General features: G+C 43.3%; 1 protein-coding gene across 3 annotated transcripts in view; it reads left to right on the forward strand.

Annotated features, from left to right (window-relative positions):
* LOC147122971 (ubiquitin carboxyl-terminal hydrolase 53-like) overlaps nt 1-24,670 on the forward strand; it is a 154,128-nt gene that overhangs the window by 122,152 nt on the left and 7,306 nt on the right. For all 3 annotated transcript variants that reach the window (XM_085962864.1, XM_085962884.1, XM_085962874.1), the window contains 4 exons: nt 4,214-4,296; nt 4,379-4,484; nt 13,354-13,500; nt 24,304-24,453. In XM_085962864.1, coding sequence (XP_085818990.1) covers nt 4,214-4,296; nt 4,379-4,484; nt 13,354-13,500; nt 24,304-24,453 — 486 coding nt within the window. The remainder of the gene's footprint in view (nt 1-4,213; nt 4,297-4,378; nt 4,485-13,353; nt 13,501-24,303; nt 24,454-24,670) is intronic.

Below are 24,670 nucleotides of genomic sequence, written 5' to 3' on the forward strand. Positions count from 1 at the left end.
GCACCAATCCTTGTGGTACCCCACTAGTCACAGCCTGCCATCCTGAAAAAGACCCGTTTATCTCTACTCTGAGAATTGGTTAACAGACAGAAAACAATCTATGCTAGTATATTACCTCCAATTCCATGTGCCCTAATTTTGTTCAGCAACCTCTTGTGTGGGACCTTATCGAAGGCCTTCTGAAAATCCAAATACACCACATCTACCGGTTCCCCTTTGTCTATTCCACTAGTTACATCCTCAAAGAACTCCAATAGGTTTGTCAAACAGGATTTCCCTTTCATAAATCCATGTTGACTCTGCCCAACCTTGCTATTAAGTGCCCAGTTATTGCATCCTTTATAATAGATTCCAGCATTTTTCCAACTACTGATGTGAGGCTAACGGGTTTGTAGTTCCCCATTTTCTCTCTCTCCCTCCTTTCTTAAATAGCGAGGTTACATTTGCTATCCTCCAATCTGCAGGAACCGTTCCAGAATCTCTAGAATTTTGGAAGATGACAACCAATGCGTCCACTGTCCCAATGGCCGCCTCTTTCATACATTTGGAGGAAGTATAAATGATCTCTGCCGAATGCCCAGTTCTTGATCATACAATTGGAGTGCAGAAAACATGGATAATTTTAAATATTGTCATATTTTATATTTTTAATGTTTCTAAATGTTGCCCCATGCCATGTATTTTATTGTGAAGTGATATCAGAACAGTTAACAGTCCTTTCAGATGCACTCAAATGGGTTCCATTCACAGTGAAACCGGCTCTTGGGCCTGCTTTCCTAACTGTAAAATCTTTGGAAGTAATTGCTGGGCAGTTGGTGGGTAATTAGCCCAACTCTGCATCAGCAATTATTTCCCTGTTGGTGCGGATCATCTGTCGAGGAGTACCTTGACAGATCGGAAGTTCTGGATTCAGCACATGTGGAAATCCTGAACTTAGTCAGTTTCAACGCTGGTATGACGGCATACTCTGAGTACACAGTCATACCCACTGCAAAATCTGCCCCATTGTGTCTCTAGGTTTGTATGTGGGAAGTTCTTTTAGGAGTCAATTTATTTCAATGTACAGAAGGGCTTTCCCCATCAAGGCCAAATTTGAAAACCAAGCTGTTAAAAAATAATTATGCCAATGTTTTCTGTGCTTTTTGTTTGAACATAAATTTTAATGAGTTCTCACAATGTTCCTCGCAAAGATCATGTAAGGAACATGTGTATTCCTCAAGCACCACAAATAATTAACCTTGTTATAAATGTTAATTTGGCTTTCGTACTGCCAAGCTTAGGAGCTCTTCCCAACTAATTTTAAGAACATAAGAAATAGCAGCAGGAATAGTCCATTTGGCCCTTCGAGCCTGCTCCGCCATTCAATAAGATCATGGTTGATCATCTACCTCATCTCCACTTTCCTGCACTATCCCCATATCCCTCGATTCCTTTAATATCTAAAAATCTATCCATCTGTCTTGAATATACTCAACAACTGACCCTCCACAGCCCTCTGGGGTAGAGAATTCCAAAGATTCACCATCCGCTGAGTGAAGAAATTTCTCCTTATCTCAGCCCTAAATGGCCGACCCCTTATTCTGAGACTGTAACCCCTGGTTCTAGACTCCCCAGCCAGGGGAAACATCCTCCCTGCATCTAACCTGTCGAGCCCTGTAAGAATTTTGTATGTTTCAATTAGAAGAATGAGGGATGATCTCAACTCGAATATAGGCCTAGTCTATTCAATCTCTCCTCATGGGACAATCTCCCCCCCCCCCCCCCCAAACCCCATCACCAATCCCAGGAATCAGTCTGGTGAACCTTCGTTGCACTCCCTCTATGGCAAGTATATCCTTCCTTAGGTAAGGAGACCAAAACTGTACACAATACTCCAGGTATGGTCTCACCAGGGCCCTATATAATTGCAGTAAGACATCTTTACTCTTATACTCAAATCCTCTTGTAATAAAGACCAACATACCATTTGTTTTCCTAATTGCTTGCTGTACCTGCATGTTAACTTTCAGTGATTCGTGCACAAGAACACCCAGGTCCCTCTGAACGCCAACATTTCCCAAAATATTCTGCTTTTCTATTTTTCCACCAAAGTGGAGCATTTCACATTTCTCCGCATTATATTCCATTTGCCCACTTACTTAGCCTGTCTACATCCCCTGGAATCCTCTTTGCACCCTCCTCACAACTTACATTTCCACCCAGCTTTGTATCATCAGCAAACTTGGATATATTACATTTGGTCCCCTCATCCAAATCATTGATATAGATTGTGAATAGCTGAGGTCCAAGCACTGATCCTTGCGGTACCCCACTAGTTAAAGCCTGTTTATTTCTACTCTTTTTTGTCCATTAACCAATCCTCAATCGATGCTTAGTATATTACCCCAATCCCATGAGCCTTAATTTTGTTTAATAACCTCTTGTGTGGCACCTTATCGAATGCCTTCTGAAATTTCAAATACACCATATCCACTGGTTGCCCCTTATCTATTCTGCTAGTTACAACTTATAAAACTCTTAACAGATTCGTCAAACATGATTTCCCTTTCATAAATCTGTGACTCTGATTTATTTGATTGTCAGCAGAACTCCATTTTAAACCAAAAAAATTCAAAAAACAATTAAATATGATGAAAATAACTCTGAGGGTATGGTTGGAAAAGTACCTTCGTGGAGGCAGTTGGATAAGTGTACGGGCAGGAGTGGAGTGACAAAATAAAGCATCAGATTTCTCATTGAAAGGACAAGTGCTGAGTTTCCTAACATATAGAGGTTATGATACTTTACAAATTTCAATTTCAATTTTATTTGTCACATAACCAAATACAACAAGTGAAATCCAGTCAGTGAAATGCTTTTTTCTTAACGAGCCGAGCGCACCAAGCAGCAAAGGACACTTAGCTGCCTGGTACGCACGGAGCCCGCAAGGACGGCAGCTATCTTCATCGGCGCCATCACAATAGGGTCCGCTCTCGCCTCACTCCGCCTTTCCCGCACTCCTGCCCGACAATCTTCAGCCGCCGTGGTACCAACGTCCCGGGGCCTGCTTCTCCCTGGCTCTCCTTCCACCTGATCTGACCTCCGAGCCTCCCGCGGTGCCCGACCTTCCAGGGCCTGCTTTTCCCACCCTCGGTCAGCTGGCCGCCTCCCCTCCTACCGGTTCGACCTCTGAGCCTCCCAAATTACACTGGTTGCAGTTTTAATTACTTTTTAATAAGTGCAGGACTTAAAAAGAAAGCTCTTTTCCAAACAATGTAGAGGTTCAGATATTTCAAGTCTGAAGTGACTATGATTTTTTAAGAAACGAGTTGCATCTCCCTATACTGACAATTTCTTCATTTTTGAGCAGACAACTATTCAGAAGATAAAATGGGTTTCATACAGGAGACTTTGGTTTATCCGGAGGTTGTATGCCCGGAAACCTCGATCTACCGGCAGAAATCAGGAGCTGTTCTGTTAGGTTGTTTTTCTTCTCGTGGCTTTTTTTTCCCCAACAGTCAGGCTTTGGAAAGCCTCTCTGAAGCTGTTGCTAAGCTACAGAGACGCTTCCAAGGTATGGGCCAACTGTTTGAAGCTGTTGCTAAGCAACAGTGTTTGTTGTCAAATACGGAGATGAAAATCTCCGTATGCTTCAACATTAACTTTGTCTGTCCGGCAGTTTTGATAGATCGGCAACAGCTCGGTCCCGTCGGTGCCGGATATAACAAAGTTTCCTGTAATTAAATATTATGGGATTTTTTCATAAGACCAGGTTTTTTAATGCATTTTGCAATGGATTGTTGTGACTCAATACCATGTTTAATATATAATACATTTTATTCAAATCTTTAACTATCTCCCATGCTTTTGTGTTGGTGTGCAAAAAAATTTCCTTGGAGCAAAAATAACTTGGGTGGTACTGAAATATACATCATATGTACTATTGAATAAAGCACAGTATGTATACAAAAAATGTTTAGGCAACACGTTAAGTAACCTTTGCTGAATGCCTATAGCAGCAGTATTTTATGGTATGACGAATGCAGAACTCTGATTATCATTGGTTGTAATAATATAAAATGCATTTCAAGACTTGGAGAGGCATCACTGCCCTAATGAGGAAGTTCCCTCCTTCTCCTACCCCCACCTCCCCCTTGCCATTAATTGAAAGAAGCAAGATATTTTTCTAAGTCTTTTCTATAAACGTTAATGAACTTATCTTGCTTTTCTCTAGAGTGTGTGCCGTAGCTGTGGGGCTACTTCAGATCCTTTACCTTTCACTGAGCTGGTACATTATGTGTCAATTACAGCACTGTGGTGAGTAATGTTTTGTCTTTAAAAAAAAAAAGTCAATAAATGAAAAATGAATTGATAAATCTAATTCCTTGTTTAAATTTAGTAATCAAGTAGACAGGATGATGGAGAGGAATGAGCGTCCCAGGCCAGAATTGTTTGCAGAGCTACTTCAAGCCGCAAATACCATTGGTGACTTTAGGAACTGTCCGGTAAGAAAATTTGGTGTTTATACATCACCTGCTCCTCTAATTTGAACTCTGCCGCTGAATTTCATGATAATTGAAAGAATAGAATATCTGGTTTGTATAGCTGTGCATTGCCTTTATCTGTAGGATCCATATATACTAGTCTTGAGTCTGCGCGCATATCCTGTTGTCAAATTATGTCCTGTTATGATTTCTTTCAAGCCTATCACACCTGGGTAATGCCTAGAATATTTTTTTCAATTCAAAAGGTAATTATTTTCTATACTTACCATTACTTATCTTATAGGCAGCCCAATGCTAAGTGGTGCTGGTGCACTGCCAAACTCCACCCCATCTACCTCTCTACACAGAGAAACAAGGACCCATTGCTGCTGCGTTTTTTATTTTAACTAACTTATTGCTGCTATCAAGAAGCGTGGCTAACTCCATCTACGGTTTATATTTTGAGTCCGCCTGTTCACAGTTTTCATTGCTGCTGTTTTTATTCAATTAATTTATTCCTGCTGCTGCCAATGGGAAGCCAGTAGAGGAGTATAATAAATGAAATGCACAAATAGTTTCAAAATAGTTAAAATTATTTTTTTTTAAACTGATTTAGTTTGTTCTTTAGCAGAGTCCGTTTTTGTTTGTATTTTGTTTAATTCATTAATCCTGCTTCTTATGAGATACTTCTCCACAAAAAATTTAAATGATTAAATAGCAAGACAGCTATTTGTAGGAGTGTTTTTTTGCAAATTGTTCATGTCAATTAATCTGCTCTTCTGTGTATGCCAGGGGTCTCAAACTCATTTTACAGAGTGGACCTGATCTGACATCCTGGTACTTGGCATGGACCACTTGCCACAAGTTATTTGGACAAACTGGTAGAAATTGGTATGCATTTTGCCTGTTTTTTTGGGCTTAATGTAGACCAATTTCTGGGGGTGAGGTCTTGCACCTCAGCTGCACCGGTGGCATGGCTGCTGCCATATTGGTCCCCCCTGTTTTTAGACATCCCTGGCAGCCACCTGAAATCACTGCTGGATCAATTTAAATATGTAACGGTGTCCTGCGCCTGTTTCAGGAGCCTTCTGAAAAATGCGTGAAAATCTAGGTGAAGCATGCAAACGTGCATGCCGTGCACCCACTCGCCACATTGCTGCTCCTGGCTCTGTCGGAGATGCTGGGCCCCACGCCCACACAACCTCACCTCATTCTCCAGTACACGCTCCCCTTGCCCCCGGCCCAAGTCCCAATCTCCCAACCCTCATTCCCCAGTCTCCCTTTTTCCTCCGAGCCCTCATTCCTCCACCCACACCGCGAGTCCTAATTACCCAACCTCCCCCATGGGCCCCCCCCCTCCAACCACAGCCCGGCATGTTCTGACTAGTCCAGCCACACAACCACTACACTACCGGAAGGAGTCCACAGGTCTGGACTAATAATCCAGCAAACATGAGTTCAATCTCACCATGCCAGTTTGAGCATTTGAAAAAAAATCAGCATTCAAAATGCATCAGTAAAAGTGACCATGAAGCTGTCAGATTGTCATAAAGGCCCAACTGGTTAACTAATGTCCTTTAGGGAAGGAAAGCTGTTGTCCTTACCAGGTCTGTTTTATTCTTTTTAATTTAGTACAGCCCAGCCATTATATTCCAAGTTTACGCATGCCTAGCCCTTGGTTTCTCTATCTGATCTGGAACCCTTGGTGCTTAATTGTAGAAATACCACATCTTCATGGCTATGGTGTGACGTCACACTCTTAAAGCGACAATGAAAAAGAACAAAACCATAATTGTGGTGTATGTGCCTTTAAGAGCTCCAGGTGTGCGTAATGCCGGTAATTGCCACTTGGGCTATATAAGCCTGTGTATTGTGTATATCCTTTAGAACCCCGCCCCCCCCAGACTTGCTTAGTAAATACCTATGAACCAACTCCTGTCTTCAGTGTCTTTATCTACACACGGACACTACAGTGGCGACGAAGTGTAAACGGACTTACCTGCAATTCGGCAGCACCTCAAGGACATCGATTCCTCCAGCGTCCAGAAGACTCAAGGAAGTAATAGAAACTGTGGTTTCACCAGCTGGCCAAGCTGGTGGCAGGTACTGCGCTAATCCTTCCTGGGCGTCAGGCTGGGGCTCCAGCGTCGGGCTCTACAGCTGAGACAGGCAGCGAAATCGGAGGCAAGCAATAACGGACTGGGAGGGTGCACTCGGGAGACGGCCGGCGAGGCAAGCAGGTCAGCGTTTAGACCTCCGTCGGGAACGAGTCTCCAACAGTGAATAAACGGAAACCACAGTAAAACAGCGTTGTTATCGGTAGCAGCGGCGGGAAAGCGCAGGAAGCGCCATATCGTTGCTACAGAGAGAGAAAAAAAAAGCGCGGGAAGCGCCATATCTTTTTTGAAATGCCTAAGTCTGGCAATATTGATGCTTTTGATAACGAAACAGAGCCTAACTTTGGTAATATTGATGTTTTTGATAACAAGATAGAGGATTGGACCACATGTAGAAAGAGTGGAGGTGTTTTGCACCGAATAGAAGATGAAAAAAAAGCTTCAGCGCTTCTGGATCTAATGGGCGCAGAAACATACAAGCTGTTACGCAACTTAATCACTCCAGCCGAACCGATGGACAAGAATTTTGAGGAGATTGTTGATACCCTACACTGCCAATTCGAGACAGGACTGGCAGATTCTCTGCAATACAAATTCATCTGCGATCCCCTAAGTGTAGAAACACAAAAAAAGGTATCTTCTGGAAAAGATTTAACACTGCACAAGGCTTTCAGTGCAATAGGAGCGGCAAAGATACAGCAAAGGCCACAGGACTTCGGCACCCATGAAATGACACGGGGTTTCGAGAGATGTTATCGCTGCGGCAGATCCAACCATGACCAGAGGGATTGCTGGTTCAAAGAAAAAGCATGCAGGCGATGCGGAAAGATGGGACACATTCCACGTGTATGCCGATCTGAAAATAAAAAATCCACTAACGGGAAAAGAATCAATAAGGAAAAGCACAGAAAGGTACAAATGATGACGGACAGTAGCTCCAAAGACCAGAAGAGCGATAGCGACTCCGGGAACAAGAGACTAAGCTCTCTCAAATTACATAATGTAATTGCCAATGAAGATTACCAGACCATTTGGGTTACCCTCATAATAGCAGGGTCCCCAGTTAAAATGGAGCTAGATACAGGATCAGCTCTAACCGTAATAAATCGACGAGATTACGAGAGGCTATTTTCGCATATACCTCTAAAAGACACATCCATTATCTTAAAAACATATACGGGGCAGAAAGTATACCCCAAAGGAAAAATAAAGGTGCCTGTGGTATACAACGGCAAAGAAATACAAAAGTTGTATTTATATATTCTACAAGATGGTGGTCCACCGTTGTTGGGACGTGAATGGATAAGGAAGATACGTTTAGACTGGCACTCCATTCAGGCACTGACGGTGACCAGTAAGGAAAAAAACAATGATGACATCATACCTGAACGATTAAAAGACATCTTGGCCAACGCCAAAGAAGTGTTTCAAGAGAAACTAGGAACCTTGAAAGGCATCACCGCCTCAATAAAAGTGGAAGATGCAGCAATTCCAAAATTTTTTAAAGCAAGACCGGTGCCATACGCAATACGTCCGGCAGTCGAGGCAGAGCTGGAGAATTTGGAAAAGGCAGGCGTATTATCCAAAATAGATTGGAGCGAATGGGCAACACCCATCGTTCCAGTCATGAAAAAAGCATTGAAAAATAACTCTGAGGAACAGAGAAAAATTCGCATCTGTGGGGACTTTAAGGTGACTGTAAACCCGGTCCTTCACACTGTACAGTATCCTCTTCCGAGGATAGAAGATATTTTCGCCTCACTATCCAGAGGAAAACGTTTCACAAAAATTGACTTGGCACAGGCATATCTACAGATGGAGGTTGAGGAGACCTCTAAAAAGTATCTCACAATAAACACACACAAAGGCCTGTACCAGTACAATCGACTGGTTTTAGGAGTAGCATCAGCTCCAGCTATCTGGCAAAGAGCTATGGAGCAAGTCCTGCAAGGGATTCCGGGGACTCGGTGTTACCTAGACGACATCCTTATAACAGGAGAAAACGACAACGAGCACCTTGCCAATTTGGAGCAGGTGCTCACTAGGCTGAAAGAACGGAGCCTACGAGCAAATCGCCCCAAGTGCGAATTTTTCCAAAATCAGATATCATATTGTGGCCACATAATTAATAAGGAAGGGTTGCATAAGTCACCTGAGAAAATTGAAGCAGTTATAAAAGCCCCAGCACCTGAAAATGTTTCACAATTAAGGTCATTCCTGGGATTAATAAATTACTATCATAAATTTTTACCGAACTTATCAACTATTCTACACCCTCTTAATGATCTTCTACACACAGGAGTGATTTGGAAATGGAACGAAGACTGTAAACGTGCCTTCCATAAATGTAAAGACTTAATCACATCCGAGAAAGTTTTGGCTCATTACAACCCATCACTACCAATCAGACTGGCGTGCGATGCATCCCCTTACGGCATAGGAGCGGTATTGTCCCATAGATTCCCTGATGGCTCGGAACGGCCGATAGCTTTTGCGTCACGCTCATTGAACTCAGCTGAGCGTAACTATTCCCAGATAGACAGGGAAGCACTCAGCCTGGTATGGGGAGTGAAGAAATTCAACCATTACCTACACGGACAAAAATTTACCTTGCTGACTGACTATCAACCCCTCATCTCCATATTCAACCCTAAGAAAGGTGTCCCCATTATGACGGCACAAAGACTACAGAGGTGGTCCCTTTTTCTAGGGGCACACCAATACAACATTGAATACAAAGGGTCAAAACAGCATGGGAATGCTGACGGTTTATCGCGCCTGCCGTTGCCAACGATAGAAGAGGCACCTACAGTAGACCCAGTAGAGATATTCCACTCTACCATAGTGGAATGTCTACCAGTGACAAATTCTGCCATTGAAAGGGAGACAAGAAATGACCCTACTCTCTCACGGGTCTACGATTTAACACTGAAGGGATGGCCAGCACATGGCGAACCACTGTTGCCAGCATTCTCGCAAAGAAGAGAACAGCTGTCAGTGTGCCGAGGAACCTTGATGTGTGGATCCAGAGTGGTGATTCCACCCAAACTCCAGGATAAAGTGCTAAAGGAGCTTCACGAGGGGCATCTGGGTGGAGTGAAAATGAAGAACCTAGCTAGGGCGTTTGTATGGTGGCCAGGTATCGATGGAGACATCGAAGACATGACCAAGAGCTGCCTAGGATGCCAGAAGGTCCAAAATGCTCCGCCACAGGCCCCTCTACATCCATGGGAGTGGCCCTCATCTCCCTGGCAAAGGGTGCACATCGACTTTGCTGGTCCATTTATGGATTCAATGTTCTTAATCGCAGTTGATGCACACTCCAAGTGGCTGGAGGTAATAAAGATGTCCTCCACCACCACGGAAAAAACCATCACAGTATTAAGGACCATATTTGCCAGGAATGGGCTGCCGGAACAGATATGTTCTGATAATGGACCGCAATTTGTGTCCGAAGAATTCAGAAAGTTCTTAAAGAACAATGGGGTAAAGCACTACACGTCCGCCCCATACCATTCCGCCACCAATGGATTGGCTGAAAGGTTTGTCCAGACCTTTAAGAAGGCCATAAAGGCCATGGGTAATGAAGACATAAAACTTCAGCACAAGGTGGATAACTTCTTATTTGCATATAGGAATGCAACACATATGGTTACAAACCAAACTCCCGCCATGATGTTCTACAATAGAAACCTAAGATGCCGGCTGGATTTGGTCAAGCCCAACATCCGAAGGGACGTGGAGAACCGGCAGTTTCAGGGCATGAATGAAAGGCCAACTAGGGCCTTCCAGATAGGCCAACCGGTTTTGGCCCGGGACTACCGTACCGAGAAATGGCAGCCTGGAACTATCTGCACACGACTAGGACCACTGATGTATACCGTGGACATCGGAGAAAGCATAATAAGGCGCCATGCTGACCAAATCATCAAGTCATCCGAAAAGAGACACCCTACACCACCACGCTATACATCTAACGATGAAGTAGAGATACCCATATCTACCTCCGATCCGGAGATACTGGAACCCGATGAACCCGACGCTGGCCTTCAAGCCGAATCAGCCTTGCCAGAAGAACCTACTACACCACCAGAAACTACTACACCCCCGAGGCGTTATCCAGACCGAGTCAGGAAGCCTCCTGAGAGACTAACTTATAATTAATTAATTAATACAGCAATGTATATTATTTTGCATATAACATGTAATTAATAATTACTTAAAATATGATGTACTAGTTAGCTAGAAGGGGAGGAATTGTGGTGTATGTGCCTTTAAGAGCCCCAGGTGTGCGTAATGCCGGTAATTGCCACTTGGGCTATATAAGCCTGTGTATTGTGTATATCCTTTAGAACCCCCCCCCCCCCCCAGACTTGCTTAGTAAATACCTATGAACCAACTCCTGTCTTCAGTGTCTTTATCTACACACGGACACTACAATGATAGATAGGGTTCACCTACCCCAGTGTGACATAGTGAAATTCTGATGCAATAAAATGAACAGGATGCAGTGCTTACCATTCCTATTCATGCATGTCACTGGAGTGTACTTCTATAATATCAAAATTTAAGCAGCAAGTGCAAGACATGGTGTGACAAAGGAGAGGGGCGAAGCAGACATTGCTATCAAGGGGGAGGAGTGTGAAATATTAGATGAAATAAACCTAGTGAGAGAGGAAGTATTAAGGGATTTAGCAGCTTTAAAAGTGGATAAATTCACAGGCCCGGATGAAATGTATCCCAGGCTGTTCAGCGAAGCAAAAGAGGAAATAGCAGAGGATCTGACCATCATTTTCGAATCATCTCTGGCTTCAGGTGTGGTACTGGAGGACTGCTAATGTGGTACCCTTGTTTAAAAAGGGAGTAAAGGATAGACCGAGTAATTACAGGCCAGTCAGCCTAACCTCGGTGGTGGAAAAATTATTGGAAAGAATTCTGAAGGACAGGATCAATCTTCATTTAGAAAGACACGGATTAATCAAGGATAGGCAGCACGGATTGTTAAGGGAAGGTCGTGTCTGACAAACTTGATTGAATTTTTTGAGGAGGTAATGAGGGTAGTGCCTTTGATGTAGTGTATATGGACTTTAGCAAGGCTTTTGATAAGGTTCCACATGGCAGACTGGTCACAAAGTTAAAAACCCATGGGATCCAGGTCAAAGTGTCAAGTTGGATTCAAAACTGGCTCAGAGACAGGAAGCAGAGGGTAATGGTTGATGGGTGTTTTTGTGACTGGAAGACTGTTTCCAGTGGGGTTCCGCAGGGCTCAGTACGAGATCCCTTGCTTTTTGTGGTATATATCAATGATCTGGACTTGAATATAGGGGGTATGTAAGAAGTTTGCAGATGATACTAAAATCGGCTGTAGACTGCAGGAAGATATCAATAAATTGGTCAGGTGGGCAGAACAGTGACAAATGGAATTCAATCCAGAGAAGTGTGAGGTAATGCATTTGGGGAGGGCTAACAAGGAAAGGAAATACACATTAAATGGTAGGACACTGAGTAGTGTAGAGGAACAAAGGGACCTTCTGGAGTGCATGTCCACAGATCCCTGAAGGTAGCAGGCCAAGTAGATAAGATGGTTAAGAAGGCATGCGGAATGCTTGCCTTTATTAGCCGTGGCATAGAATACAAGCCATGATGTGGGGTGGACAAATGTAGGAAGTCACACAACACTTCACCTGACGAAGGAGCAGCGCTCCGAAAGCTTGTGATTTCAAATAAAGCTGTTGGACTATAACCTGGTGTTGTGTGACTTCCTACATAGAATACAAGAGCAGGGGGATTATGCTTCAACTGTATAAAACACTAGTTAGGCCTCCGCTAGAGTACTGCATGCAGTTCTGGTCACCACATTACAGGAAGGATGTCATTGCATTAGAGAGGGTACAGAGGAGACTTACAAGGATGTTGCCGGGAGTAGAGAATCTTAGCTATGAGGAAAGACTGGATAGGCTGGGTCTGTTTTCCTTGGAACAGACGAGGTTGAGGGGTATAAAATTATGAGGGGCATAGAGAAAGTGGATAGAAAGGACTGATTTCCCTGCGCAGAAGGGTCAAAAACCAGGAGGCACAGATTTAAAGTAATTGGTGGAAGGTTTAGAGGGGATTTGAGGCAAAATTTCTTCACCCAGAGGGTTGTGGGGGTCTGGAACTCACTGCCTGAAAGGGTGGTAGAGGCAGGAACCCTAACCACATTTACAAAGCACTTGGATGTGCACGTGGGATGCTCTAACCTGCAGGGCTATGGACCAAGAGCTGGGAAGTGGGAATAGGCTGGATAGCTCTTTGTTGGCCGGCGCGGACACGATGGGCCGAAATGGCCTCCTTCCGTGCTGTAACTTTCTATGATTCTATGACTGAGACATTGATAAGTGTGTATATATAGGTAATGAACCTTATTAAATATCTTAGAAGTTCAATTTAATATAAGGTTTGGGTGTCTGTTTATTCAGACTTTGCTATGTTTCAGTTACATGAAGCAAGTTTTCCCAAAGCAGTTTATTTAGCTCATGTATGCTGCTGGTAATGTTTGCTACAACAATTCAAGATCCTGATGGCTGTTTTCCCCCTCTTAATTCTCCAAGATTTTAAATGGTTTCAAATATGTTCAGCAATATTTTTGTGTTGGCTGACATACAAATTGAACACGTTGATGCATATTTTGATTACAACAATTATTATAGAAACATTTTGAATGTTGCCAAAAAATGTTTTTTGTGCCAATATGTTTGAGATTTTCTCATTTTGATTTTTTTTCTTTCATTCAGAGTAATTGTGGACAGAAGATAAAGATCAGACGTGTGCTAATGAATTGCCCAGAGATAGTCACCATTGGTTTAGTCTGGGACTCTGAGAATTCAGATCTCACATTGGATGTGATTCGATATTTGGCACCACAGCTCTCTCTCCCTGGAGTAAGTCAGAAGAGACTGCTCTTTTAAGTTGTCTTATTTCTAGCTATTAATCTTTGTTTAGTGTTTAAATGTACAGTAGAACCTTGTTCCAAACTTGTCTTAAGACAACTATTTTGAAAAGTCTTTACAAGTTTAATCGCCTTTCCCAAGTCTACAGTGAGATACTTATAACTTGAGTGAAACTTGCTATTGCAAACTGGTTGAAATTGTGAACTCCAGTGTCCTGGTAAGCTTTTAAAACATCAGTAGCTATTATGAAGCCATTGTTAATTCCTCTGCTGAACCAACTGTGCCATTTATAAAAAACAAAAAAAAAAATGTTTTAGGGTCAGTTCCATTTTTAGGCATTTTCTGACCTTTGCAGTATCCTTCATCAAAAAGGCAGATGGGCCACTTTCTTCCAGTTCTTTGCCAATCCAACCCACTGGCAGGAACGTAGGAACAGGAGTGAGTTGGCTATTTAGTCCCATGGCTGATCTGCGACCTAACTTCATATACCCGCCTTTGCCCAACATCCCTTAATCCCTTTGATTAACAGAAATCTAACAATCTCAGATTTAAAAGTAACAGTTGACCCAGCACCAACTGTCGTTTGCGGAAGAGAGTTCCAAACTTCAATCACCCTTTGCGTGTAGACTAACTTCACTCCTGAAAGGTCTGGCTCTAATTTTTAGACTATGTCCCCAAGTCCTAGATTTCCCAACCAGCAGAAATAGTTTTTCTCTATCTTCCTGATCAGTTCCCCATAATATCTTGAAAACGTCGATTAACTCACCCCTTAATCTTTTAAATTCCAGGGAATACAGCCCTAGTTTGTGTAAGCTTTCCTCGTAATTAATCCTTGGAGTCCAGGTATCATTCTCGTAAATCTACGCTGCACTCCCTCCAAGGCCAATATATCCTTCCTATGGTGTGGTGGCCAGAACTGAACACCGTACTCCAGGTGTGGTCTAACCAGGTCTACCCCCTTGTATTCTAGTCCTCTAGATATAAAGGCCAACATTCAATTAGCTTTTTTGATTATTTTTTGTACCTGACCGTGACACTTTAATGATCTTTGTACATGCACCCCTAAGTCTCTTTGGACCTCCACTGGTTCTAGCTTTTCACCATTTAGAAACTACTCTGATCTTTCCTTTTTAGGTCCAAAGTGGATGACTTCACACTTGCCTAAATTGAAATCTGTTTGTCCCATTCACTTAAAATATTAATATCTCTTTGCTTTTAGTTTGGAACTCTCTTTTATGCTTCCATCTACACTGCTTATAATGCCGCCTATCTTTGTGTCATCACACTTGGATATGTGGCTCACTATCCTGTCATCTTAAATCGTTAATAAATACGTGAATAGTTGAGGCCCCACCACAGATCTCTGTGGGATGCCACTAGTCACATCTTGCCAATTAGAGTACCAGCCCATTATCCTTGCTCTCTGTCTCCTGCTGCTCAGCCAATCTCCTAACCACGTCAATAATTTTCCCTCAGTTTCATGAGCTTCAACTTTAGCTAATAGTCTCTTATGAGGGACGTTATCAAATGTCTTCTGGAAGTCCATATAAATAACATCCACAGACATTCCCCAATCAGGTTAGTCAGGCATGACCTATCCTTTACAAATCCATGATGGCTCTCTCTGATCAGCTGAAAGTTTTCAAGGTGTTCAGTCACTCCCATCTTTTTGACTCTGGTAATTTCCTGACAACATATGTTAGGCTAACTGATCTATAATTCCCTGGTTTCCACCTCTCCCCTTAAATAGCAGAGTGACGTGCAATTTTCCAATCTAAAGGAATGGTTCCTGAATTGTGAGAACTTTAGAAGATCATAATTAGGGCATCTGCGATGTTCTCACCTATTTCCTTTAAAACCTTGATGAAAACCATCTGGTCCTGGGGATTTGTCATTCTTTAGCACCATTATTTTGTTCATTACTGTTAGTTTGCATATGTTAATTTTGGTGAGTCCCCGTCCCTGATTCAGTATTAGTTTCCTTGATATCCTCTTTTTCTACTGTAAATGCTGATGCAAAGTAATGATTTAACATGCCCACCATTTCCTTATTTTCAATTATAATATCACCATTGTCAGTTTTTAAAGAGTCCACATTTCTCTTAACCACCCTCTTTTTTGCTAAGATAATTGTAAAAGTTTTTTGTTTATTTTGTTATCCCTTGCAAGTTTCTTTTCCTACTCCCTTTTTGTAGCTCTTATTATCTGTTTTGTCACCCTGTGCTGTTCTTTATCTTCCTCATTCGCCAGGACCTGTACTATTTTTTGCATTCTTGTGTGCTTTTTCTTTTAGTTTTATGTTGTCCCTTACCTCTCTAGTTGTCCATGGCTTTTCTTGGCAAGTAGAGCTCTTGGCCCTTAGGGGTATAAACTGGTTCTGTATCACATTAAATTCTTTTTTGAACACCTCCCACTGATCATCTGTCATTTTACCCATTAACAAATTTGTCCAGTTTACTGTGGACAGGCTCTATCTTGTCCTGTTGAAGTCGGCCTTACCTAAATCTAGATTTAGGCAACAGGTCATGGAATCATAGAATTTACAACACAGAAGATGGCTTCTTTCATCTCTGAATTGTTCCACCTTTCTTGACTATCATTTTACTTATATATTCTTATAAAAGCACTTGCTATTTTCCTTTTATTTTGATCTCCAGTCTTGGTCATCTTTTACACTCCCTCTTAGCCTTCTCAATCTCTCATTTTGCTTCATTTCTATTCATAGTAAACTTGAATGAAAAACAAAGAGAAGCTTCCTTTTGTCCTAGTCTTCAAGAAATCTGAATTCATCCCTTCTACATCATCCATTATGTCTTGCATTTGATGTGCCTAATCTGTTTCTCCCTAACTGCCTGGCACGTAGCAGTGGGAGCAATCCTGAAATTATTACACTGGCGGTCCTGATTTTTAATCGAACACTTAACTCATCAAACTCCCTTTACAAGGGCTGTTACCTGTATCATTGGTTCCCAATAAAAGCCATGACTTCAGACTGTTCACCCTCCCTTTCAGGAATCTTCTCCACTTGTTGCAGTTGTCCCTCACCCTGGCATCTGGGCGATAGCAGACTATTTGGAATTCCACAGGACTATGAAAGACTTTCTGTTGAATATCTTATAACTACCGCTTGCCTTTCTTTGACACTATCACTTCTCTCTTTTTCCCTCTCGTGCGTGCTTACGCCCCCTTTTCCCTTCCCATTGCTTGGTCCATAATGCAATGAAGTTGCTCATAATTTTTCCCCTCCTAAGTTCATTGACCTCATCTGGATTTCAGCTATTCAGTACCCTATATCAAACAATTTCAGATCCCCAGGAGTGTCCTGCACTACCTCTACTTTAATCCTCCTTCCCCAACCTCACTCCAACAGATGGCCACCCACTTCCCTTCCTCTGTCTCAGTAATCTTCTGTAACTGCACGATGACGACTACCTGTGCTAAGCACGCCGGGAACCGTTCCTCCTATATAGTGCAAAATAATAACTGGACTTGGAAACTCAAAGAACTGAAAGTAGTTTCAAGCCAACTACACTTCAGTGCTAAACTCCAGTTGAAATTGAACTCCAGTTAAAACCAAACGTTCTTTACTCACTCGGCTGCCTTCTCTGGGGAGTCTCTTGACTTAAAGTTTCAAGTGCTCTACCTCCTACCTCCTCTCTAACTTCATCCTTCACCTTCCTTTCAATGAGAAATGCCCAGTCTGCTTCCCTCTTCACATGACCGTGCACTGAGATCAGTAGTTGTGTGGGTGGGCGATTGAAGGCCCAAGCACAAGTCTAACTATCTCTCCAAGAATGTAGTATTTTCCAACAAGTAATGCTAACTTTTTTTTCTATTTTTACTTGCCAGCTTTGAGAAACATATCTGATATAAATTGTATTAGGGTAAAGGGGTTAGGTTTTATATTTCTTAATTCAATAGTCTGGTCATGTGTGAGTGTTGTTTTCAGCTGAGAGTGCAATTAGACCCACTCTGCAACCTCTCTATCTCGATTTTAGTAGGATGATCAACATGTAGACAACCGGCTTAATGTACATAATAAGCACAAGAAATTCTATGTTAAACTTTTCCTGGCTAATATTTGATCGGGGCCCACAGAAATGAGATAAAAGATGTGAAGGACAGCACATTGTTGGAAGAAAACATTGGGGGAAAAATTGGGTATCGCCTATTTTGTGGGTGCTAATATCGGCTGGGCGCAAAGTTTAGTGCCCGGCGCTAATTATCACCTCCGACTGCAAAATTCACCTCTGTCACCCCTGGAGGTGATTTGAGCGCTAAATCAAGCGCTACACACCTCAAGGCGCAAACGTTGGGGAGCGAGGCGCTACCTCAACACTACCGAAGCACAGGCAATGCCAGTTCCCATAGAAGCCAGACAGACTGGCGCCATCCAGTTACATAAAAATATAGAAGATAGGAGCAGGAGTAGGCCATTCGGCCCCTCGAGCCTGCTCCGCCATTCAATGCGATCATGGCTGCTCATCCAATTTCAGTACCCGGTCCCTGCTTTCTCCCCATACCCCTTGATCCCTTTAGCCTTAAGAAATATATCCAACTCCTTCTTGAATATATTTAATGAATTGGCCTCTACTGCCTCTGTGGTAGAGAATTCCACAGGTTCACCACTCTCTGGGTGAAGAAAATCCTCCTAATTTCTGTCCTAAATGGCCTACCCCTTATCCTTAGACTGTGACACCTGGTTCTGGACTCCCTGACCATCGGGACCATCCTTCCTGCATCTAGTCATAGAGAGTCATAGAGTTTTTACAGCACAGAAAGAGGCCCTTCGGCCCATCGTGTCTGCGCCGCCCATCCCTCCCTGTCCAGTCTAATCCCATTTTCCAGCATTTGGTCCATAGCCTTGTATGCAATGGCATTTCAAGTGCTCATCCAAATGCTTCTTGAATGTTGTGAGGGTTCCTGCCTCTACCACCCTTTCAGGCAGTGAGTTCCAGCTTCCAACCACCCTCTGGGTGAAAAAGTTCCTCCTCAAATCCCCCCTAAATCTCCTGCCCCTTACCCTGAATCTGTGCCCCCTTGTTATTGACCCCCCTACTAAGGGGAAAAGTTCCTCTTTATCTACCCTATCTATGCCCCTCATCATTTTGTACACCTCAATCAGGTCCCCCCTCAGCCTTCTTTGCTCCAAGGAAAACAACCCCAGCCTGTCCAGTCTCTCTTCATAGCTGAGGCGCTCCATCCCAGGTAACATCCTGGTGAATCTTCTCTGCACCCTCTCCAAAGCAATCACATCCTTCCTATAGTGAGGCGACCAGAACTGCACACAGTACTCCAGCTGTGGCCTCACCAGCGTTTTGTACAGCTCCATCATAACCTCCCTGCTCTTATATTCTATGCCTCTGCTAATGAAGGCAAGTATCCCATAAGCCTTTTTAACCACCTTATCTACCTGTTCCGCTGCCTTCAGGGATCTATGTACATGTACACCAAGGTCCCTCTGACCCTCTGTACTTCCTAGGGTCCTACCACTCATTGTGTATTCCCTTGCCTTATTTGTCCGTCCAAAATGCATCACCTCGCACTTTTCCGGGTTAAATTCCATTTGCCACTTTTCCGCCCATCTGACCAACCCGTTAATATTGTCCTGTAGCCTGAGGCTTTCCTCCTCGCAATTTACCACCCCACCAATTTTCGTGTCATCCGCGAACTTACTGATCATACCCTTTACATTCTCATCCAAATCATTAATGTAGATCACAAACAGCAAGGGACCCAGCACCGATCCCTGAGGTACCCCACTGGACACAGGCTTCCAGTCACAAAAGCAACCTTCGACCATCACCCTCTGCCTCCTGCCACTCAGCCAGTTTAGGATCCAACGCGCCAAGGCCCCCTGGATCCCATGGGCTCTTACCTTCTTGACCAGTCTCCTATGCGGGACCTTGTCAAAAGCTTTACTGAAGCCCATGTAAACCACATCCACAGCATTTCCCTCATCCACACACCTAGTCACCCCCTCGAAAAATTCAATCAGATTGGTCAGACATGATTTACCCTTGACAAAGCCATGCTGACTATCCCCGATTAATCCTTGCCTCTCCAAGTGGAGACTAATTTTGTCCCTCAGAATTTTTTCCAATAATTTCCCTACCACAGATGTTAGGCTCACTGGCCTGTAATTCCCTGGTTTATCCCTGCTACCCTTCTTGAATAATGGTACTACATTAGCTGTTCTCCAGTCCTCTGGTACATCCCCTGTGGCCAGAGAGGTTCTGAAAATTTGTGTCAGAGCCCCTGCAATCTCCTCCTTTGCCTCACACAACAGCCTGGGATACATCTCGTCCGGGCCTGGGGATTTATCCACTTTTTGGCCTGCTAAAACCGCTAGTACCTCCTCCCTCTCGATGCTAATATGTTCAAGTATGTCACCGTCCCCTTGCCCGACTTCTATATCTACATCGTCTTTCTCCATAGTGAACACTGAGGCAAAAAATTCATTTAAAACCCCACCTACTTCATCTGGCTCTACACACAGCTTGCCACTTTGGTCCCTAATGGGCCCTACCCTTTCCCTGGTTATCCTCTTGCCCTTAATATACTTATAAAACATCTTAGGATTTTCCTTTATTTTGCTCGCCAGTGTTATTTCATGGCCCCTCCTCGCCCTCCTAATTTCCTTTTTAAGTATGCCCCTGCACCTCTTATACTCCTCTAGGGCTTCCACCGTCTTTTGTCTTTTGTAACTGCCAAAAGCCCCCCTTTTTTTCCTAATGCATTTTTGTATATCCTTTGTCATCCAAGGTTCCCTTTGCTTGTTGGTCCCACCCTTGACCTTTACAGGAACATGTTGGTGTTGTACTCTCTCTATTTCCCTTCTGAAAGCCTCCCACTGTTTTGATGTGGATTTTCCTATAAGTAGCTGCTCCCAGTCCACTTTTGCCAGATCCTGTCTTATCTTATTAAAATCGGCCTTCCCCCAATTTAGAACCCTGATTTCCGGGCCGTCTTTGTCTTTTTCCATGACCACCTTAAATCTCACTGAATTGTGGTCACTATCGCCAAAATGCTCTCCTACAGACACTTCCACCACCTGCCCGGCTACATTCCCTAGAATTAGGTCCAGTACCGCCCCCTCTCTTGTAGGACTTTCTACATGTTGGCTCAAAAAGCTTTCCTGGATGCACTTTAAGAATTCTGCTCCCTCCAAGCCTTTCACACTCTGACTATCCCAATTTATATTGGGGAAGTTGAAATCCCCCACTATTACTACCCTATTATTTTCACACTTTTCTGATATCTGCCTGCATACCTGTTCCTCTATCTCCCCCTGACTGTTTGGGGGCCTATAGTACACTCCCAGCAAGGTGCTTGACCCCCTTTTGTTTTTAAGTTCTACCCATATGGCCTCTGTCCAGTCCTGTCAGAATTTTATAAGTTTCAATAAGATCCCCTCTCATTCTTCTAAACTCCAGCGAGCACAAGCCCAATCGTCCCAATCTCTCCTCGTACGTCATTCCTACCATCCCAGGTATCAGCCTGGTGAATCTTCGCTGAACTCCTTCCATGGCAAGAACGTCCTTCCTCAGATAAGGCGACCAAAACTGCACACAATACTCAAGATGTGGTCTCACCAAGGCCCTGTATAACTGCAGCAAGACATCCTTGTTCCTGTACTCAAACCCTCTCGCTACGAAGGCCAACATACCATTTGCCTTCTTAACCGCCTGCTGCACTTGCATGCTTACCTTCAGCGACTGGTGCACAAGGACACCCAGGTCTCGTTGCACTTCCCCTTCTCCCAACCTATTGCCATTCAGATAATCCGCCTTCCTGTTTTTGCCACCAAAGTGGATAACCTCACATTTATCCACGTTATATTGCATCTGCCATGTTTTTGCCCAATCACCCAACCTATCCAAATCATCCTGGAATTTCTCGGCATCCTCCTCACAGCACACACGCCCACCCAGCTTTGTGTTGTCTGCAAATTTGGAGATATTACATCCAGTTCCCTTGTCTAGATCATTAATATATATTGTGAATAGCTGGGGTCCAAGGACCGATCCCTGCGGTACCCCACTAGTCACTGCCTGCCACTCGGAAAAAGACCTGTTTATTCCAACTCTGCTTTCTGTCTGCCAACCAGTTCTCTATCCAAGTCAATACCTTGCCCCAATCCCATGTGCCTTAACTTTACACGCTAATCTCTTATGCGGAAGCTTATCAAAAGCCTTCTGAAAGTCCAAATACACCACATCCACTGGTTCTCCCTTATCTATTTTGCCAGTTACATCCTCAAAAAATTCCAGTAGATTAGTCAAGCACGATTTAACTTTTGTAAATCCATGTTGACTTTGTCTGATCCTGTCACTGTTTTCCAAGTGCTCTGCTATTACATCTTTTACAATGGACTCTAGCATTTTCCCCACTACCGATGTCAGGCTTACCGGTCTGTAATTCCCAGTTTTCTCTCTACCACCTTTTTTGAATAGTGGGGTAACATTAGCTACCCTCCAATCCATGGGTACTGTTCCAGATTCCATTGAATGTTGGAAAATGATCAGCAATGCATCTACTATTTCTAGGGCCACTTCCTTAAGTACCCTAGGATGTAGATTATCAGGCCCTGGGGATTTATCGGCCTTCAATCCCATCAATTTCCCTAACCCCATTTCCCTACAAATACTGATTTCTTTCAGTTCCTCCCTTTCATCAGACCCTATGTTCCCCGACATCTCTGAGGTTATTTGTGTCCTCCTTTGTGAAGACAGAACCAAAATATGTATTTCATTGGTCAGCCATTTCTTTGTTCCCCATTATAACTTCCCCTGATTCTGACTGCAAGGGACCAATGCTTGACTTCACCAATCTTTTTCTCTTCACACATATCTATAAAGGCTTTTACAGTCAGTTTTTATGTTCCCTGCAAGCTTACTCTCATATTCAATTTTCCCCTTCTTAATTAATCCCTTTGCCCTCCTTTGTTGCATCCTAAACTGCTCCCAATCCTCAGGTTTACAGCTTTTTCTGGCCAATTTATATGTCCTCTCCTTGGATCTTATGCTATCCCTAATTTCCCTTGTTAGCCACGGTTGAGTCACCTTTTTTGTTTTATTTTTATGCCAAACTGGGATGAACAAATTCTGTAGTTCATCCATGTGGTCTTTGAATGTTTGCCATTGCCTATCCACCGTCAACCCTTTGAGTGACATTCCCCAATCAATCCTACCCAACTCGCGCCTCAGACCATCGTAGTTTCCTTTATTTAAATTTAGGACCCTAGTCTCTGAGTCAACTACGTCATTCTCCATCTTAATGAAGAATTCGATCATATTATGATCGCTCCGACCCAGGGGGCCTCGTACAACAAGATTGCTAATTAATCCTTTCTTGTTACATAATACCCAGTCTAAGATGGCCTGATCTCTGGTTGGTTCCTCAACATATTGGTTCAGGAAACCATCCCGTAAACACTCCAGGAATTCCTCCTCCACAGTATTGTTACTAATTTGGTTAGCCCAATCTATATGTAGATTAAAGTCGCCCATGATGACTGCTGTGCCCTTATTGCACGCTTCTTTAATTTCCCTTTTAATGCCATCCCCAACCTCCGCCTTACTGTTTGGAGGTCTATATACCACTCCCACTAACGTTTTCTGCCCCATGGTATTTCTCAGTTCTACCCATCATCAGAGCTAATATCCTTCCTTACAATTGTGTTAATCCCTTCTTTAACCAGCAATGCTACCCCACCTCCCTTTCCTTTTTGCCTATCTTTCCTGAATATTGAATACCCCTGGATGTTGAGTTGCCAGCCTTGACCACCCTGAGCCATGTTTCCGTAATTCCAATCAAATCATATTTGTTTACCTCTATTTGCACAGCTAATTCATCCACCTTATTACGAATGCTCCTCGCATTAAGATGTAAGGCCTTCAGGCTTGTTTTTTTAACACTCTTCGACCTATTCGAATTATTTACAGTTCTTAAAGGGGAGGGGCCATCTTGCTGGTCAGCCACACTCTATTCATTGCAGCCTTGAATATCGGCCTGGAGAGACCTCTTAAAGCAATTGTGTTGGAACCACTAATGGATAGGCCCAGGGAAAGAGCTTGGTGCTTAGGAACCTCAAAAGTGGTGCTGAGGTCCAAAACTCCTTAGGATAGCGTTAAATCTCTTCAGACATCTCGCGACCTGCGTGTAACAAAAATTGTGCCAACAAGATAAAAGCAGGAAGCGCACGCCTTTAAATAGCGCTCCCCCTGCCCCTTCCCTAGTCAAACGTTTCCCCTCTACCTGTCGTTCCTAGCGGCAGGCACTAAGGCAAGGGCCGCGACTCAATTTCCGGTCTGGGGTACTACCGGGGCGTTGCATGCTCGACTGATGTCACAATCTGCGGGCGCAGGAGATCGTGGCGTAGTGTTTAGCGCTGCCGCAAAATGACTGGTCAATTTCGTGAGCGGCGCTAAAATCACCGTGCTCGGGTGCTAAGTGCCTAGCGCCCCTGGAGGTGCTAACCAACAGAATTTTTCCCCATAGTGTTTAAGCAGTAGTAATCACTCTTGCATAGGGTAAGAAAGCTGAAGTTTAAAAACATAAATCTTTTATTGGTGAGATGTATATGATTTACCCCCAGGATATGTAACTTGGGGGTAGGGAGGAGGAAGTTGCTTTATGTTACAGTACCTGCAACTTCCTCTGCCCCATAGTAATATCCCTTTAAGAGTGAACCATGAGAATTTATCAAGTAAGTTGTGATCTGTAGTTACATTTTAAGTTATGTGCAATGACCAAGCTTAAATTGGTATAATGTGCCTTTTTTTTTTAAAGCTTTTCTTCAGAGCAACTGATGAAGGGGCTAAGAGAAGTGAGTTGGTCCTTGTTGGAATGGTCTGCTATTCCAGCAGACACTATTGCACCTTTGCCTTTCATACCAAAAGCTCTAAGTGGATTTTCTTTGATGATGCTACTGTTAAAGAGGTGAGCTTTAAATCAGTAGCTTGTAAATATATATTGCATAAAATGAGTACTGTGCACAGTTCTGGTCTCCATATTATAAACAGTGTATAGAGGCACTGGAGAAAGTGCATTTACAAGGATATGAGAACAAGGTTATGCCAATCTGGAAAGATTGAACTAGCTGGTGCTCATTTTTCTAGAACAGAGAAGGCTGAGGGGTGACCTGATAGAACATACA

The sequence above is a fragment of the Somniosus microcephalus genome, chromosome 2 (assembly GCF_052327205.1).
Source record: "Somniosus microcephalus isolate GS21.2 chromosome 2, FLI_Smic_1.0, whole genome shotgun sequence".
Classification (NCBI taxonomy): domain Eukaryota; kingdom Metazoa; phylum Chordata; class Chondrichthyes; order Squaliformes; family Somniosidae; genus Somniosus; species Somniosus microcephalus.